General features: G+C 41.4%; 1 protein-coding gene across 4 annotated transcripts in view; it reads left to right on the top strand.

Annotated features, from left to right (window-relative positions):
- FILIP1 (filamin A interacting protein 1) overlaps nt 1-18,013 on the top strand; it is a 124,593-nt gene that overhangs the window by 76,399 nt on the left and 30,181 nt on the right. Inside the window, exon 1 of one of the 4 annotated variants that reach the window (XM_061623149.1) lies at nt 14,099-14,241. The exons of 2 other annotated variants lie outside the window; for them this stretch is intronic. In XM_061623149.1, coding sequence (XP_061479133.1) covers nt 14,198-14,241 — 44 coding nt within the window. In that variant the 5' untranslated portion in view covers nt 14,099-14,197. Of the gene's footprint in view, nt 1-14,098; nt 14,242-17,643; nt 17,854-18,013 lie in introns of those variants that run through there. One more of the 4 variants, XM_061623150.1, reaches the window with a different exon arrangement.

Genomic DNA, 18,013 nt, shown 5'->3' with positions numbered 1-18,013 from the left:
GGGGAGGTGAAACTGGGCAGAAAGTGGGAGAATGAGTGGTGGTTTGCTGCTGTCCCCAAGGGCAATAATCAAGGCACAGAGGGTAGGTGGAGAGGCGACACTGGGCGGAGAGCAGAAGAATGAGTGGTGGGTGGCGGCCTGGGCAAGCCACAAAGGGACAGGCCAGGACAGCCTTCCTGTGCAGCTCACCTGGGAGGGGGGCAGAGAAGTGTGGAGGGGGTGCCTTGGAGACCTGGGGGAGGGGGAGGTGATATGCTGGGGCGGTGTTCCTGTGCAGCTCACCTGGTGGGAAGAGGTGCCTTGGCAATCTGGGGAGGGGGAGAGGCAGGGGAGGGGGCCTTGACAGCCTGGGGGAGGGGGAAAGTGGCCTTGGCAACCTAGGTTGGTGCACAAAGTGTTTAGGGGCAGAACTGATGTATATCAGTATTAGATTACTAACTATCATGGTTTCACCCAAAGAATCCTAGGGCCTGTAATATGGTGAATTACCAACAACTCTGTCAGAGATTCCTAGCTCCCCTCAGAACTACAGTGCCCAGAGTTGAAGCAAGCATCCATAAATATCTGAAGTTGTTGAATTTTCCAGTTTTGCCAAGTTTTTAATTTTAAAAATTCAAATACAACGTCTAAGTGTGAACTTACCTAAAAGTTCAAATCCTCTTGATTGTTCCCATCTTTTTATTTTGGCAGACTTCAAATACTAGCTAACAATGCATGTTATCAAATGCCATAAGATACTAATTGCCACTATTTGTTTTGTTTTAGAATCTCATTTAAAGACATTTCTATACTGACTACCAGTAGTTTACAGCATGAATATTAAAATCAGATCATACTAAAAGCAAATATCATAGATCTAATAAAATATAGGATGATCAGAATGTGTTAATGGCCAGGGAAAGCCTGAGTGAAACTGTGTGTTCTTAGCTATTTGATCATCCAGTAACACCTATCACAATTGTCAGATGTTTCCACTGTACATGTTTCAGGTGATCTCTCGGCTAAGGCTGTTTCCACATTGGGCATTTAGTGTGAAATAACCATACTTTCTTCACTTACTTTTTATGACATTATGCACACAACATTTTCCTCTGTTTGCTCGGCTCAGCTTCCATTCCCCCCATCTTAATGTTTTTTCAAAACAATGGGACAGCTATGCAATTTCCCCAGGTATAGGTGACCAATCACACAGCTGTGCACATTTATACAGGCCTCCTGTTGGCTATTCCTCCTCTGTGATTTGTCTCTCCTCTTCAGGAATCAGCTCTACCCTTCAGTTTCCAGATAGCATTGCTTTTATATACATTTCCATTAGAGCTTCCTGTGATGGGGATATACTCAGCTAGAACTACCAGAGCTTTCTCTAATTCCATTGCAGTGGCACTGAGCTCATTGCTCAGAACAAAAAATGTCTGGAGCACTTGCAGAGTTCCAACTGAGCTCAACTTCTTGGTAACAAGTGCTTCCATATGTTCACATATTCAATCCTGGGTTTTATTTTTGTATAGTCACTTGTATAAGGACTACCCTGATTGGCTAAGGGAAACCAATGAAAGGGCAATACAGACAACTAATGGAATGTGGGGGATCGGTTTTTCAGGGTCCCCCAATAGGGACTTTAGTGGCTATGTAAGGGAATAATCACACCCACCGGCCCCAATCATATTATGATATGTGCACATAAGAGTTTCCTGCATTGTTTGACATTTTAAGTGCAGAACCAGTAGTAGAAAATAAGTTATGATGTGGCATGTGGCTTCTCATTCTAATACCTTTGTATGTGTGGGCTGCACTATCAGCAAATGCCTGCGTTTGCCACATGCTTTGGTGGGCAATCCAAGGGCAGATTGTAGCCCAGTTTGGGCATTCTCCCTCATGTAATTGCAATCATGTGAAGGTGGAGAGGGGGGCCACACTCCCTGGCCCTACCCCCTGTTAACCCCACCCCTGTCATTCATGTGTTGGTGAGAAAGACTGAAAAGGGAGACATGCTGTACATGTTTAGGTTCCCCATGGGACTCAGAACTATGATTTCACAGGGCTCTAAATTGCAGAGAGAGCCTATGCATCTTGAGCTGGCATGTAGAGCAAGGCCAACAAGGATGTGATGGCCAATGAGCATGACTTGTTCTCCCTCGTCATGTAATTGTAATGATGTGTGATGCCCCAAAAGGTGATAGATTCCCTTACTTTGCCTTCCTTATATTTCCCTGTGTAAAACTTCTAGAAGCTTTTAGCCTAGAATCAACATTTAGCCTTTACATGATACTTATTGATTAATTGATTATTTGATTTATATCCCGCCCTTCCTCCCAGCAGGAGCCTGGAATGATGCTTCCATTTATAGGTTAAACCACAGATAATGACGAAATGTTCTCGTTTTCTTAGCTTAGTGCCCCTGAAGTTCTCTTCATCAGCTGAAACACCAGAGTCCCAAGTACAGTAGGGCCCCACTCATACAGCGGGTTACGTTCCAGACCCCTGCCTAAAAGTGAAACCGACCGAAAAGCGGAACTCTGTCAATAAAATGGCGCCTGATGCCTGAAAAACACCGTAAAAGCGGAACAAGTGCTGTATTAGTGGGGCCTTACACTAATTGAAAGCCGGCGTATTAGCAGAACACTGAAAAGCGGGCTGCCAAAAAGAAGGCCCCTACTGTACAGAGAAACATTTCTTAACTTATTCCAATACAGAGTTTTTTTTAAAGTTATCCTGCTTAAGCCTCACAAATCTGGGCTTTGTTAACACTTTTGATTTCACCCCCTCTGAAAATACATGGTTGTAATTGTAGATTACACAGGGGATTCTCAGACCCCCCAGATCTTCCTCCTACAATAACCTTCACTCATTCAATGACATTTTCTGCTCTCAGTCCCAGCATCCCCAGCAAAGAAAGAATTGGCTAGTTTCTCAGTAGCTTGTGATAATGCATTCCTCTCTGCTTCAGTCATCCTGGCACTGAGATGCTCCTTGGCTGTTCTTCTGGTGATGTAATGCTGGGACTGCATCACCTGCAAAGGAAACCGATCTGCAACTAATAAAGAGCAGCCTTCTTGAAACAGAAACGGGAATGCTGATGTTAGCGATTTCAGACATCTCTCTATCTCTCCCCCTCCCCCCTCCCCTTTGTGCTTTTGTTATTCAGGTTTCCTTCTCTCCCCTTTCCCATGAGAAGCCAGCCCCAAGTCTTTCTTCCTGAAATGATTTCATTTTGTTCCAATTTATTTCATATACATGAGATGCAGACAGAGACTGTGGAGGCCTACATTTTGAGAAAGACCCTCCCCTCTGATGTTATTCAAATCTGCAGACTTCTGTGTCTGTTAAACAGGACTGTTATTAAAAATTAGAGCAAAAGAGAGAGAGACAAGACTATGCTGTCATTTTGCTGTTGACTAGTTGAGGCTTAAAGTATGTAGACCAAGACTTAAACTGCTGCTTAGGCTCACACAAGATTGCTTGTGCTAATGAAGGAATAGGGAATCGGTGACCCTCTAGATATTGATAAATTCCAACTCCCATCAGCCCCAGCCAGCTTAGGATGTGGTAATGGGCAGGAATGATGGGAACTCTAGTCCAACAACATATGGAGGGCACCAGGTTTCCCATCCATGCCTTCGTCCAGTTGATTAAAAAAAAAGTTTTCTTGGACCAGCTGACCCCCATGTTGTGTCACAAACTGCTTTTGAAAGCTCAATTCCACATAGGAAGTGCCAGATAGAATGAGGTGAAGTGGTGGGAAGCAACTCCTCAGACGAACAGTTCCCCCCCCCCATAGCTGAGCTCCTGTAGCTGCTTGACAGAAAGGCATTTTGTAAAGTGGGACGAAGTTCACTCCCACAAAATGTATTTGCCCCTTTCTGTGGCCCCCTATTTTTTTCTGGTGCATCCCTGCAGTTTCAAAAGCAATTTACTATTGCAGTGTGTGGGCACAAGAAACTAGTTTTGTAGGGTGTTTTCTTTTAACGATAATGATTTGATAATTTTTAATACCAATATGTCTTTAACAGACCTTGACGACAAAAGTCAGAAGGTCTTTTCCTATATTAGTTCTACCCATTGAAATTAATAGACATGACAAACTTAGCTCCATTAAATTCAGTGGGTCTACTTTGAGTACAATTTTGCTTCTCTATATAAAAATGTAAGCCCTCATGTTGTCACACCATCTGACATCACAGTATGACATCAAGGAGGGGCACAGCAGCAAAGACGGCTTTGTGGCCACAGCCTGGGTGAGAGGCTGGGCAGGAGGCCAATGGTGGCAGCTGCAGGAGACCAGGTGAAAGGCTGCTGGTGGCAGCAGTGGCAGCAGCAGCACCTTGGAAACCAGGTGGGAGACCAGGTGGCAACTTTGACAACCTGCGGGGGTGGGGGAGTTTTGACAACCTACGGCGGGGAAGGGGGAGCTTTTGTGACTCGTAAGGGGGAAGGGGGAGCTTTCAGGGATTAAAGGAAGGAAGCTTAGCAAGGTCCACAGAGGAAAGGGAGGGGGCTTAGCAGTTGCAGTAGGTGAAAGGGAAAGGTCTAAGTGGTTACCACCAAGGGGGTATTTGTTGTTGGTGAGGGGTGGGGGGAGTTTGGTGATGGTAGGAAGGGTTGGCAAGTGAAGCAAGCAGGGGCAGCAGGCCCTAGTACACTGTACATTTAAAGCAGTATCATGCCACTTTAAACAGTCATGGCTTCTCCCAAAGAATCCTGGGAACTGAGAATTGTTAGGAGACAGTCCTCTCACAGAGTGACAATTCCTAGAGTTCCCTGGAAAGAAGGAGTGATTGTTAAACCACTCTGAGATCTGTAGGTCTGTGAGGAGAATATTAACAACCCGTAAAAAACTACTCTGCCCAGGATACTTTGGGGTAAGCCACGACTGTTTAAAGTGGTATGATACAGCTTTAAATTCATAGTGCAGATGGAACCATAATAAGTTGGATACAACCCTAGAATTATCACCATGTACAAGGCCATAAAGGGCTGTACATAAATATAAAATCTGCCATTTCAGTTGTGCAAAGTGTTTTCTTTTGATGTTCAAACAAGTCTTTCTGACTATATCTTCTGAAGGTTTCAAGCATTCTCATTTGTTCATTGTTTCTTTGCCTTGGTCCCAAAGCTATGATCCAGAAGCTGGGGGGTGGGAGGACAGCACAGTGGGACTACATAGCACTATAGTTATTACTTCTCTTACTGTACTTCATTGATGAAATTTGCAAGAATGGACAAGTATGAGAATCAGTATAACATTGTGAGAGTTTTTACAAAACGCACAAATCTTCTTTCATTACTGCTGTATACCTCTAGCACTTCTATAACACAGACAGATTTTGTCTACTTTTCTCAGGATTACCAATACGCTGAATTTCTTGTAAACTTTTTAGCTAAGTTTCCTTACACTCAAACAGAGTCTGAATTGTTCTTGTTGTTGTTGTTATTGTTATTGTTAATTGATAAGCAGGAGCCCAGGATGGCAAACAAAAACACTAAAAACATCTTTAAAACATCTTAAAACAAAACATCTTTTAAAAAATCTTAAACATTTTTAAAACTAAATCTTTTAAACATCCTTTAAAAAAATCCTCAAAACAATTCCAACACAGATGCAGAATAGGATAAGGTCTCTATTTCAATAGGTGCTGAAAAGACAACAGAGATGGCACCTGTCTAATGTTTAAAGGGAGTGAATTCCAAGGAGTAGGTGCCACAACACTAAAGGTCCATTTCCTATGTTGTGCAGAGGGTAGATCTCCAGATGAGATGATATTTGCAGGAGGCTGTCACCTGCAGAGCATAGTGATCGAAGGGGTAAAGGACAAGACAATATTTCAGGTATCCTGGTCCCAAGCTGTATAGGGCTTATTAATCAAAACCAGTGCCTTGAACTTACCCCTGTAGCTAATGGGCAGCAAGTGCAATTCTTTCTGCAATGGAGTTACATGTTGGCAATATCCTGTCCCAGTAAACAGTCATAATGCTGCATTTTGCACCAGCTGCAGCCTCTGGACCAACCTCAAGGGTAGCCCCATAGAGACAGCATTACAGTAAAAGGACTGAACTTGGAAGACACCCACTAATTTCATTTAAAGGTTTTCTAATTGCCCTGATGAACATTTAGAAACTGGTAAATAAGATAAAAACAATAGATCCTAATCCAGCTACTCTTATTTCCAGCTGTCCTTTAAGACAGCAATTTATAGAAGCTACTAAGAGTGGATGGAAATGGTTTCAAGCTTCTGTATGGGTTAAACATCTGTCAAGATTAAGGAGGGGTAACTTGATAAATGCAGCCACATGATAACTAGACAGGAAAAAATTAAGATGTCAGGCCACAGCCTCAAAATATTTTAGCAAGAGGGACCTTAGCTCAGTCCTAGAGCACATTCTTTGTATTCAGAACTCCCAGGTTCTATCCCACCCCTGCTGGAGACCCTAAAGAGATGCTGCCAGTCAGAGCAGACAATATTGGCCTGAATGGACAGGACAAATAGTCCTGACTTGCTGTAAGTCAGCTTCTTGTCTAGCAAAGGTTATGGCCTGCCCCTAAAAGATGTTATACAGAACAGTTCCTTGTTAATATTAACTAGCACAATAAAGCTGTTTCCCTTATTTTTAAATATGTATCAATTGCACGGCCAGTGGAAGTACTATATCAGGCTATGGTGATCTTTGTGATGTGATGTAGGTTTCCAAAAACGTGTCAAGGATCTTTCTGATGACAGCCTAGTGCTGTGCAAGTGTTTAGCATGGTTTAGAATCCATCTGTAGTCTAAAACAGTCTTTCCTAACCAAGAACCTGTATCTTTTAGTAGAGACGTGACAGACATACTGGTGCCTCCTGCCCCCAGCATAGATATAAAATTCTACCAGTTGAATTTCTGTTTGCAGTGCAGCTTTAGAAAACACAGAACCTCTGGCAGAGAAGGAAAAAAGGTGGGCACTTTGCTACAAGATGAACAGGTTACTTTGAAGTGGGTTGCTCTTTATTAATGAATTAATGTATTAATTATACTTAGGTCAGCTAAAGGGACCCTCTTGGTAGTTCTGTCACCCTCAGAAGGTTGGGGGGCAGGAGAGGGCAGGGAGGCATCTTCACTGTACAGTTTTGAGCAAATGCTGAAGACACACTTCTTTACCCTGGCTTTTTGACACCTGAGATGTATATTTTTAGGACCCATTCTATTTTTTGGGATGTTCTGATGTTTATGTTGTTTTTAAGTTTTTAATGATGTTTTTAATCATGTATTTAAACCTTGGGGGAAGGGCAGGTAATTAATAATAATAAAAAAATAAAAAACATCCCACATTTCCTCCAAGAAGCTGGAGGTGGTATACATGGTTCTCCCTCTCCCCATTTGATATTCACAACAGCCCTTGAAGTAGGTTAGATTGAAAGGCAGTGACTGGCCCATGGTCACCCAGTGAGCTTCATGACTGAGCGGAGATTTGAACTCTGGTCTCTCAGGACCTAGTCTAATACTCTAACCACTACACTATACTAGCTCATTTTGAAGGGGGAAAAAAAGGAAAACTTGTGTGCAGAATTGCACAGGGACTTCTAGGACCACTAAAGTGACACACACAAGCTAGAAACATGGGAAAGACAACTGTTAGGGTGAGAAGGGTTGAGGAAGCATGGTCACCTGCCCTTTACCCCATCTCAACATTCTTTTTCCATGTTGTGAATATTATAAAATAGGCCTCAGCCCTCAAAGTGTTAGACTGGTAGTTTAGAACCCCAGTACAACTTTCCCATATAGCAAGTGGTTTATCTCAGGATTGTTGGAGAGCATGTGAGAGTAAGGGAACGCATATGCATCTTTGGTGGGAGTGCCCATGGGTGGCCCAGTTTTGGTCAGTGGTCACTCAAGAAATGTACCCCTCAACTGTTTCTTTTAAATATGTTCAAGACCAAGATTTGGTTGTTCAATCTAAGAACATAAGAAGAGCCTGCTGGATCAGGCCAGTGGCCCATCTAGTCCAGCATCCTGTTCTCACAGTGGCCAACCAGGTGCCTGGGGGAAGCCCGCAAGCAGGACCCGAGTGCAAGAACACTCTCCCCTCCTGAGGCTTCCGGCAACTGGTTTTCAGAAGCATGCTGCCTCTGACTAGGGTGGCAGAGCACAGCCATCATGGCTAGTAGCCATTGATAGCCCTGTCCTCCATGAATTTGTCTAATCTTCTTTTAAAGCCGTCCAAGCTGGTGGCCATTACTGCATCTTGTGGGAGCAAATTCCATAGTTTAACTATGCGCTGAGTAAAGAAGTACTTCCTTTTGTCTGTCCTGAATCTTCCAACATTCAGCTTCTTTGAATGTCCACGAGTTCTAGTATTATGAGAGAGGGAGAAGAACTTTTCTCTATCCACTTTCTCAATGCCATGCATAATTTTATACACTTCTATCATGTCTCCTCTGACCCGCCTTTTCTCTAAACTAAAAAGCCCCAAATGCTGCAACCTTTCCTCGTAAGGGAGTCGCTCCATCCCCTTGATCATTCTGGTTGCCCTCTTCTGAACCTTTTCCAACTCTATAATATCCTTTTTGAGATGAGGCGACCAGAACTGTACACAGTATTCCAAATGCGGCCGCACCATAGATTTATACAACGGCATTATGATATCGGCTGTTTTATTTTCAATACCTTTCCTAATTATCGCTAGCATGGAATTTGCCTTTTTCACAGCTGCCGCACCCTGGGTCGACATTTTCATCGTGCTGTCCACTACAACCCCGAGGTCTCTCTCCTGGTCGGTCACCGCCAGTTCAGACCCCATGAGCGTATATGTGAAATTAAGATTTTTTGCTCCAATATGCATAATTTTACACTTGTTTATATTGAATTGCATTTGCCATTTTTCTGCCCATTCACTCAGTTTGGAGAGGTCTTTTTGGAGCTCTTCGCAATCCCTTTTTGTTTTAACAACCCTGAACAATTTAGTGTCATCAGCAAACTTGGCCACTTCACTGCTCACTCCTAATTCTAGGTCATTAATGAACAAGTTGAAAAGTACAGGTCCCAATACCGATCCTTGAGGGACTCCACTTTCTACAGCCCTCCATTGGGAGAACTGTCCGTTTATTCCTACTCTCTGCTTTCTGCTTCTTAACCAATTTCTTATCCACAAGAGGACCTCTCCACTTATTCCATGACTGCTAAGCTTCCTCAGAAGCCTTTGGTGAGGTACCTTGTCAAACGCTTTTTGAAAGTCTAAGTACACTATGTCCACTGGATCACCTCTATCTATATGCTTGTTGACACTCTCAAAGAATTCTAATAGGTTACTGAGACAGGACTTTCCCTGTCAGGTTCCTACCTGCTCGTGGTTACTGCCTGTCTCTAGGCACCACCAGGGACTCCACCAGTCCGGACCGCTCTCTCTTATGATTTCTCTCCCCGCTCTAGCACAGATCTCAACAGATCCCCCTGCTAGGCAACCACCAGTAACGTCCCAATACTAGTATTCCCAGAGACTCTGAATACTGGTATTGTTATTCTCTTCACCGCTGCCACCATTTGTTACAGTTCCCCTTCAGCCTTGGTCATTACCTTACCCTCCCTTCTGGTCTGTGAAACCCCAGCCAAGGATCAGGCCTTTGGTAAACCAAATTAAGTATTTATTACAGATAACAAAGCTAACAAGATTAACAAGATTTCTTCTTCAGGCACATAAGCATATGGTTTTACTCAATACTAATCCGAACTCCACCTCCCTCCTTCTTCACTCTCTCCTGGCAAACAACTCTCTTAAACCTCACCAAGCAATCCACTTTTTCTCTTCTCCCCCCAGATTCCACAATTTACCACCTCACATTCACCCAGATTTACCTGTCATCCTTTCATTTATACTGTCAGCCATTTTAAACATTCAGCCAATCATCAAGCATTCTATTGCCCATTCACTCCCCCTCCTCTTTCACTACTTACCATGTATACTCTAAACAACCAGCACTTACCATATATACAGTAATATATAGGAGCATCACAACCTTGTCAAACGCTTTTTGAAAGTCTAAGTACACTATGTCCACTGGATCACCTCTATCTATATGCTTGTTGACACTCTCAAAGAATTCTAATAGGTTACTGAGACAGGACTTTCCCTTGCAGAAGCCATGCTGGCTCTGCTTCAGCAAGGCTTGTTTTTCTATGTGCTTAGTTAATCTAGCTTTAATAATACTTTCTACCAGTTTTCCAGGGACAGAAGTTAAGCTAACTGGCCTGTAATTTCCGGGATCCCCTCTGGATCCCTTTTTGAAGATTGGCGTTACATTTGCCACTTTCCAGTCCTCAGGCACGGAGGAGGACCCAAGGGACAAGTTACATATTTTAATTAGCAGATCAGCAATTTCACATTTGAGTTCTTTGAGAACTCTCGGGTGGATGCCATCCGGGCCTGGTGATTTGTCAGTTTTTATATTGTCCATTAAGCTTAGAACTTCCTCTCTCATTACCACTATTTGTCTCAGTTCCTCAGAATCCCTTCCTGCAAATGTTAGTTCAGGTTCAGGGATCTGCCCTATATCTTCCACTGTGAAGACAGATGCAAAAAATTCATTTAGCTTCTCTGCAATCTCCTTATCGTTCTTTAGTACACCTTTGACTCCCTTATCATCCAAGGGTCCAATTGTCTCCCTAGGTGGTCTCCTGCTTTGAATGTATTTATAGAATTTTTTGTTGTTGGTTTTTATGTTCTTAGCAATGTGCTCCTCAAATTCTTTTTTAGCATCCCTTATTGTCTTCTTGCATTTCTTTTGCCAGAGTTTGTGTTCTTTTTTATTTTCTTCATTTGGACAAGACTTCCATTTTTTGAAGGAAGACTTTTTGCCTCTAAGAGCTTCCTTGACTTTGCTCGTTAACCATGCTGGCATCTTCTTGGCCCTGGTGGTACCTTTTCTGATCTGCGGTATGCACTCCAGTTGAGCTTCTAATATAGTGTTTTTAAACAACTTCCAAGCATTTTCGAGTGATGTGACCCTCTGGACTTTGTTTTTCAGCTTTCTTTTTACCAATCCCCTCATTTTTGTGAAGTTTCCTCTTTTGAAGTCAAATGTGACCGTGTTGGATTTTCTTGGCAATTGGCCAGTTACATGTATGTTTAATTTAATAGCACTGTGGTCACTGCTCCCAATCGGTTCAACAACACTTACATCTCGCACCAGGTCCCGGTCCCCACTGAGGATTAAGTCCAGGGTTGCCGTCTCTCTGGTCGGTTCCATGACCAACTGGTCTAGGGAATAGTCATTTAGAATATCTAGAAACTTTGCTTCTTTGTCATGACTGGAACACATATGCTGCCAGTCTATGTCCGGGTAGTTGAAGTCACCCATTACTACCACATTTCCTAGTTTGGAACTGTTAAGGAACTGTTCGTGTTCTTGATGGCAGCAGTATGTTTGTCTAGTGTTCAAAAATGGAAGACACTTGAAGGATTTGATTTGGACTTATGGTATCTCAATGTTTGGGCTATAGCAGTGGCTGAAAGGTTGACTCACCATTTAAGAGACATGAGGGGAAAGGAGGAACTCTGTATGGAACAGGTTTAGCGAATCTTTTCACTTCTTGGATCAAAATCACCCCTGCCCTTCTTCAATACAATGAGGAGTCTGGTTAACTGCTTAAATTGATGCTCTGAGAGGACAGCTTAAGGGCAGGTTGGAGAACCTCCTCTTTGTTGAGCCCAGAAGACATAGCCTGAAAGGAAATGGAGAGACAGAGAACTACTGTGTCATTCTGGCACTTGTGAACCATCTGACGTATTCTTTCTTACCATACTGTGGGATAGATTTTTTTCTGTGCATAAAGCCACACAGAGTTGTTTGTTTTTCTGTTTTAAATTTGTCATTCAGTAAAGTTTATTTAAAAAGAAAAAAGGCCTCAGGATCCTCATAATATGTAAAAATATTGTTTTATTGCATTTATTATATTTTGATTTTATAATTATAAAACTATATAGATATATAGTAACCACTTAGGGATTTTTCAAAATGTTACACAGTATATAAATTTTCTAAATGAACGAATAAATAAACATACTTTTTGCCTCTGAGGCTGAATACCACTTGTAAAACAATTCACGTATACTTTAGGCTAGACGTAGGAATCTTCCAATCTCTTGTGGACTGAACTACTTTTGTACCAGAGCCTGGGGTCCACCAATTAATGCAAAATGGTAGAAAGGTGGGGTAGAGCCAGAGGGTGCAGCCAAATTTCTGTTGGTGAAGCCATGAGATATACACTGGGATGACGCTATTATTAAATAGTTGGGAGTTAAGTTCTACTGCAAATCATTCAGTAATCAGCTAATCTGCTTTCTGTCCACCTCTGCATTAGGCAATTCAGAACAAGATTACTGGTCATAATCTGTCAAAACCAAGAGTGGCACATCAGCACACCATGTTTGAAGAGGAATAAGAGGTTCTCATTATAGTCAGAAAGATACTCTCAAGAGACTCTTCAACCTCTGACTTTTAGGGAGGTCATGGAACATAGACAGATGGAAAATGCTATAACCACCCATCAACATTGTAAACCTGCCTGGTTGCCTAACATTATGATGTGATGTTCTGAAGAAACAGGTGTCTGGGTCCTTACAATTGGTTAGCCCAAAATATTTTGCTGCCCCAAGTTGGCTGCACAGTGTAGTCTGAAAGTTGTGCCCCATGCAGCTTACCTGCCTGTGTCACAAAGGATCTTGCAACACATTTCACATACTGAGGAACAGAAAGGGTTAGAAAACCTGTGGTTGAGAGTTTGATGAAATAGACAGGTGTGTTATTCTCCACACCTAAGCCAAAGGTGCTGATACTAGACTCGGTATCAAAAGCGTATTTTTAATCAGCCTTTTAAAATTATGGGTAGAGGAAGGTTCTATGGAGACAGCAGTCAGATTATGTTGAAAATTAATAAAGTCTTTTAGGCTTCCTTGGGTTATAAATCATAACAGATTTATTTTATGTAGGGAATGTTTGAACATTCCTCTAGTGAGGAGTGAGTTGGTGGCTTTAATAGGAGCCAAGAGAAGACTAAAGGATATTGCTCTGTAATCCACTGCAACCTTGTCAGTAAGTTAAATTGACCTTAGTATGACTTACTTCTGAGTAAGCATGCTTAAGATTGCCATGTAAGAATGTAATACATGATTTGGCAAAATAAGTATAAAAGAAAATGGATATAGGCAGTTTCAGAACACCAAGATTATTTCTCTCTGTGTTTAGCATAATGATTGATTACCTAGTACTAGGTAAAGGCACATGTAATGTGGCTGGTATTTGCAAAGGTAAAATAGCTTAAGTACTATTAATTTTATTCTTGAGGTGGTACTGATTTCTGCACTACCACAATATGTAGAACCAGACAGTTGATACAACATACATGAAAAATACGTGTTTGGTATGGTTCTGTCATACGTCTAACAGAATAGCACTGTATCATTCAACTGAATGAGAACCTTACTTTGAAGGAGGAAGAGAAAAGAGATAGAATCAAACCTCAAATAATTTCCCACAACACCATCTGATCATATGCTTTCTGAAAAGCCTGAATTTTCTCTTCAGTCAAAAATAAATGCTTTTAAAAATGCGTCTAAAGTTATTATGTTTAGTTCATGAATCATACTCCATAAAAGGCAAAAAAGGCATAATAGAGATATACAGAACAATTAACATGGTGTGATTTAAAGAAGAAAAAAGTAATGCCTCAGCCCATCAATTCAGAGGGAGGAAAAAAACCTTTGAGGATAATATGTTTCATAACATGTGCCTGGAATGATCTGTTTTAAACAAGAGTATGGCTGGTGATAACGCCAGTTCACTTTAAGTGAACTAAGTGAGAGGTTTTGGTGGAATATGATGTAAGTAATATAAAATGTATAGCTCAGAATCAGCACAGCTTGCAATCCTCTTTCCCCCTCCAGTATTCTTTTTTCAAAGATATGTTGTATTTCTCTTTATTGAATCTTTTCCCAAGAGGCACAACATGACTAATTCAATAGATTTATATTAAAGACTGCCCACTTTCCTTTTTTCTATGAATAAAAAACACCCAAAGCTCCCCTGCCCCCCCCAGCAAACGGGTTCTTGGAATTCATTGACACACATTAAGTCTGCAGGTTCCCATTGAAAGATGCTAATTATCTAGAAGCCTCACCTCTGATCATACAGAAACCTGGAGGTTAATTAAGAAACTACTTTCATGGCTTCTTTATGGATGGTGATTTGCAGTATGCATGGAGTGCACTTTCATGGCAGTAAGTAAATACAACTCCTGGGGAACAGTTGTTTGTTCTTCTGTAACAGAAGCAACTGGCTTTGTTTGTAGAGGTTTTAAGCAATGCTGTAATGGAATCTAGGGAGGTCTGTGGATGTTACCTTTGCTACAGGAGTTCTGCTTTGAGATAAGAAACATGAAGAGAGGTCAAAGCAGGGCTTAATTGATGCCAGGACTCAGCCCTAGAATCTGTTTTTAAAATGGGGTTGAACCCCAGAACTTAAGTGGTATGGTTGGAAAGCTTTAGTGTTTGATAAGTGTGGAACCAAAAATGAGTAATAGTTATTTCCAGATTTAAAGAACACAGATCAAAAAATACAATGCAACATAAAACTACCCTATCTGCACTATACATTTAAAGCAATATCATGCTTCTTTAAACAGTTATGGCTCCCCTCAAAGAATCCTGGGAATGGTAGTTTGGGAAGGGTGCTGAGAGTTGTTAGAAGATGCCTATTTCCCCTACCCTGGGATCCACCCTGAGATCCCAGAGAATGCAGTAATTATTGATCTATTGCCTTAATATCACATGCATCTAAAGTAATGCTCAAGATTCTACAACAAAGGGTCTTACCATATATGGAGCGAGAAATGCCAGAGGTCCAAGCTGGATTTAGAAAGGGAAGAGGCACCAGAGATCATATCGCAAACATACGTTGGATAATGGAATGGACCAAGGAATTCCAGAAGAAAATCAACCTGTGCTTTATAGATTTATTTAATTATTTATTTTATTGTATTTATATACCGCCCCATAGCCGAAGCTCTCTGGGCGGTTTACAGATTACAGGAAAGCCTTTGATTGTGTAGATCATGAAAAACTATGGAATGCTTTAAAAGAAATGGGGGTGCCACAGCATCTGATGGTCCTGATGCGCAACCTATACTCTGCACAAGAGGCTACTGTAAGGACAGAATATGCAGAAACCAATTGGTTCCCAATTGGAAAGGGTGTGAGACGGGTGCATTTTATACATATCATATGGAAAGCAGGATTGGACCAAGATGAAGGAGGTGTGAAAATTGGAGGGAGAAATATCAATAATTTAAGATATGCAGATGATACCATACTACTGGCAGAAGCCATGATTTGAAACAAATGCTGATGAAAGTTAAAGAGGAAAGCACAAAAGCAGGACTACAGCTGAATGTCAAGAAGACTAAAGACTAAATGACAACAGAAGATTTATGTAACTTTAAGGTTGACAACGAGGACATTGAACTTGTCAAGGATTATCAATACCCTGGCCCAGTCATTAACCAAAATGGAGACAATGGTCAAGAAATCAGAAGAAGGCTGGGAAGGGTAGCTATGAGAGAACTAGAAAAGGCCCTCAAATGCAAAGATGTATCACTGCACACTAAGGTCAGGATCATTCAGACCATGGTATTCCCTATCTCTCTATATGGATGTGAAAGTTGGAGAGTGAAAAAAGTGGATGAGAAAAATCAACTCATTTGAAATGTGGTGTTGGAGGAGAGCTTTGTGCATACCATGGACTGCAAAAAAGAGAAGTAATTGGGTGTTAGAACAAATGAAACTAGAACTATAACTAGAAGCTAAAATGATGAAACTGAGGTTATCATTCTTTGGACACATCATTAGAAGACATGATTCACTAGAAAAGACAATAATGCTGGGAAAAACAGAAAGGAGTAGAAAAAGAGGAAGGCCAAAAAAGAGATGGATTGATTCCATAAAGGAAGCCACAGACCTGAACTTACAAGATCTGAACAGGCTGGTTCATGACAGATGCTATTGGAGGTCGCTGATTCATAGGGTCGCCACAAGTTGTAGTCGATTTGAAGGCACATAACATTTCCCCCACAGAGGTGCAATTCTGAGAGTTATCTGGGAAGAGGGATTGATTGATAAACCGCTATGACAACTGTGGCTCTGTGAGGGGAGTAGAGGTCTCCTAACAATTCTCAGCACCCCTAACAAACTACAGTTCCCAGGATTCTTTGGGGAAGCCATGCCTGTTTAAATTGGTATGATACTGCTTTAAATGTATAGTGCAGATGGGGCCATAGATTATGCCAAGATAGTTGGATGGATAGAGTGGATTTAAAACATCTGGTGTCAGTCAAATACAGTAGGGGAGAGTTTATCAAGTCACTCATCTCAATTCCTATCAGGAAATCAGTGTCATTGTAGTAAGTCCATGGGTTGTGTAAACCAAGGATGAGCTTGACTATCATGAAAGATAGCTTATGTGCTTAGTAGTTGGTTGGTTTTCATCAGCTTCTGAACTGGTTTTAAATTATTGCTGTTTATATTTTACTATGTTATTGTTTTTAATATTGTAATCTGCTTAGTGTGTTCACAGACAGAAAGAATGGTAAAAATAATAAATATGTCAGGGAAAATTCCTCTAATAGAAATTAAGCAGATGAAGCTTTTGCTAGCATGGAAATGCAGTGATGGGCGAATCATTGACCTAATGAATTTCCTCTTATCTTGCAGTGGTAAAAGACTCAGGATGCTAAAGAATAAGGGTGGGAGAACTTTAATTTCAGATGATAGTACCAAATATCTAGAAGGGTGTGGTGTGACACCACACCTACCTGTATTCTTTATTGGGGAAAATGCATATGGGCGTGTATTCACTAGTTGTGTTAAGGTACCTCAAATCACATTTAATTCAATGATAGTCTAGTCCAGATTTAGCTGCCATGTAGAATGATCTAAAAGGAGATGCATAAATTGGTTGATCCTATACAAATCAGCCAGGACTTGTTGTAGAGTGCTGTTGTTGGCCCAACAGTTATCTCACAGCATCAGACCTTATCTCAAAGCTGTTCCTTAAATACTGATTTCTGGTGTTATTTTTAATTGCAAAATTAACTCAAAATTTGGCAGGCTCTAAAGAATACACCCCGTTTTTAATGAGTTATAAGCAGACTTTGGGCATGCACATGCCCAAGATGCTTAACCTGATCTCTTTTCAGGAGAAACATAGCTGCTGTGTAGCAATGTAATAAATGGTTTGTAGAAGGAACTATAATATTTTTCCCCCTTTTTTGTTTTTGTTTTTATGTGTATGGGGTCATTTCAGCTTCCATTTTTGTTTGTGCTGCATTTAGGATGGAAATCCCTAATAGATGAATAATGGTTTACTTTCATGCCGTGTGATTTCAGCTCCTTATGCTAATTCTGAAAGGGCTGCAATTGCAGCTTGAACACATGTTGAATAGAACTGGCTGGAGTTCAGTTAGTTTGGAGGGGGGGAATGGAGGGAAGAGAAAGAATACACGTCTATTGTACCTACCTCTCCCCCCACCCCAGCGAAGCCTTTCTCTAGCCAACATTTTCCTTTGCTTTCTGAAATAGTGAGGCTCCACCCTCTCCCCCTCTCACTGCCCAAAGTTAAATCTGCACAATAATGAACCATATAAGGGAGGGATGACATCATCAGTGAGTGGTCCCAAGCTGTTTTGCACAACATTCACCTTTCATTGTTCTGATGACATGGCTGGAATGTGATGGCTAATTCCCTGTTGAGCAGGGGCTAAGCAGGGCCTGCAGACTAACAAACTCATGCAAAGAGGGGCAGGGAGGAGGATAGAAAGTGCTACACATTAGAAGAAGGTAAGCAAACCACGTTTTGCTGCTTTGCTTGTTTATGAAATGTTTCTTGTATATGCACATTTTTCTGTGCTTGTGTTAATGGTTTTGCTTGGCAGGCTCAACTAGGAGCTGTAGAATGTAACAGTGTGAAGTACAGACATGTGCTTAGTTATAGGGGCAA

This window comes from Rhineura floridana, chromosome 4, assembly GCF_030035675.1.
Source record: "Rhineura floridana isolate rRhiFlo1 chromosome 4, rRhiFlo1.hap2, whole genome shotgun sequence".
In the NCBI taxonomy this organism is placed as follows: domain Eukaryota; kingdom Metazoa; phylum Chordata; class Lepidosauria; order Squamata; family Rhineuridae; genus Rhineura; species Rhineura floridana.
The sequence above is the reverse complement of the archived record's forward strand: the minus strand, read 5'-3'. Positions and strand labels throughout refer to the sequence as shown.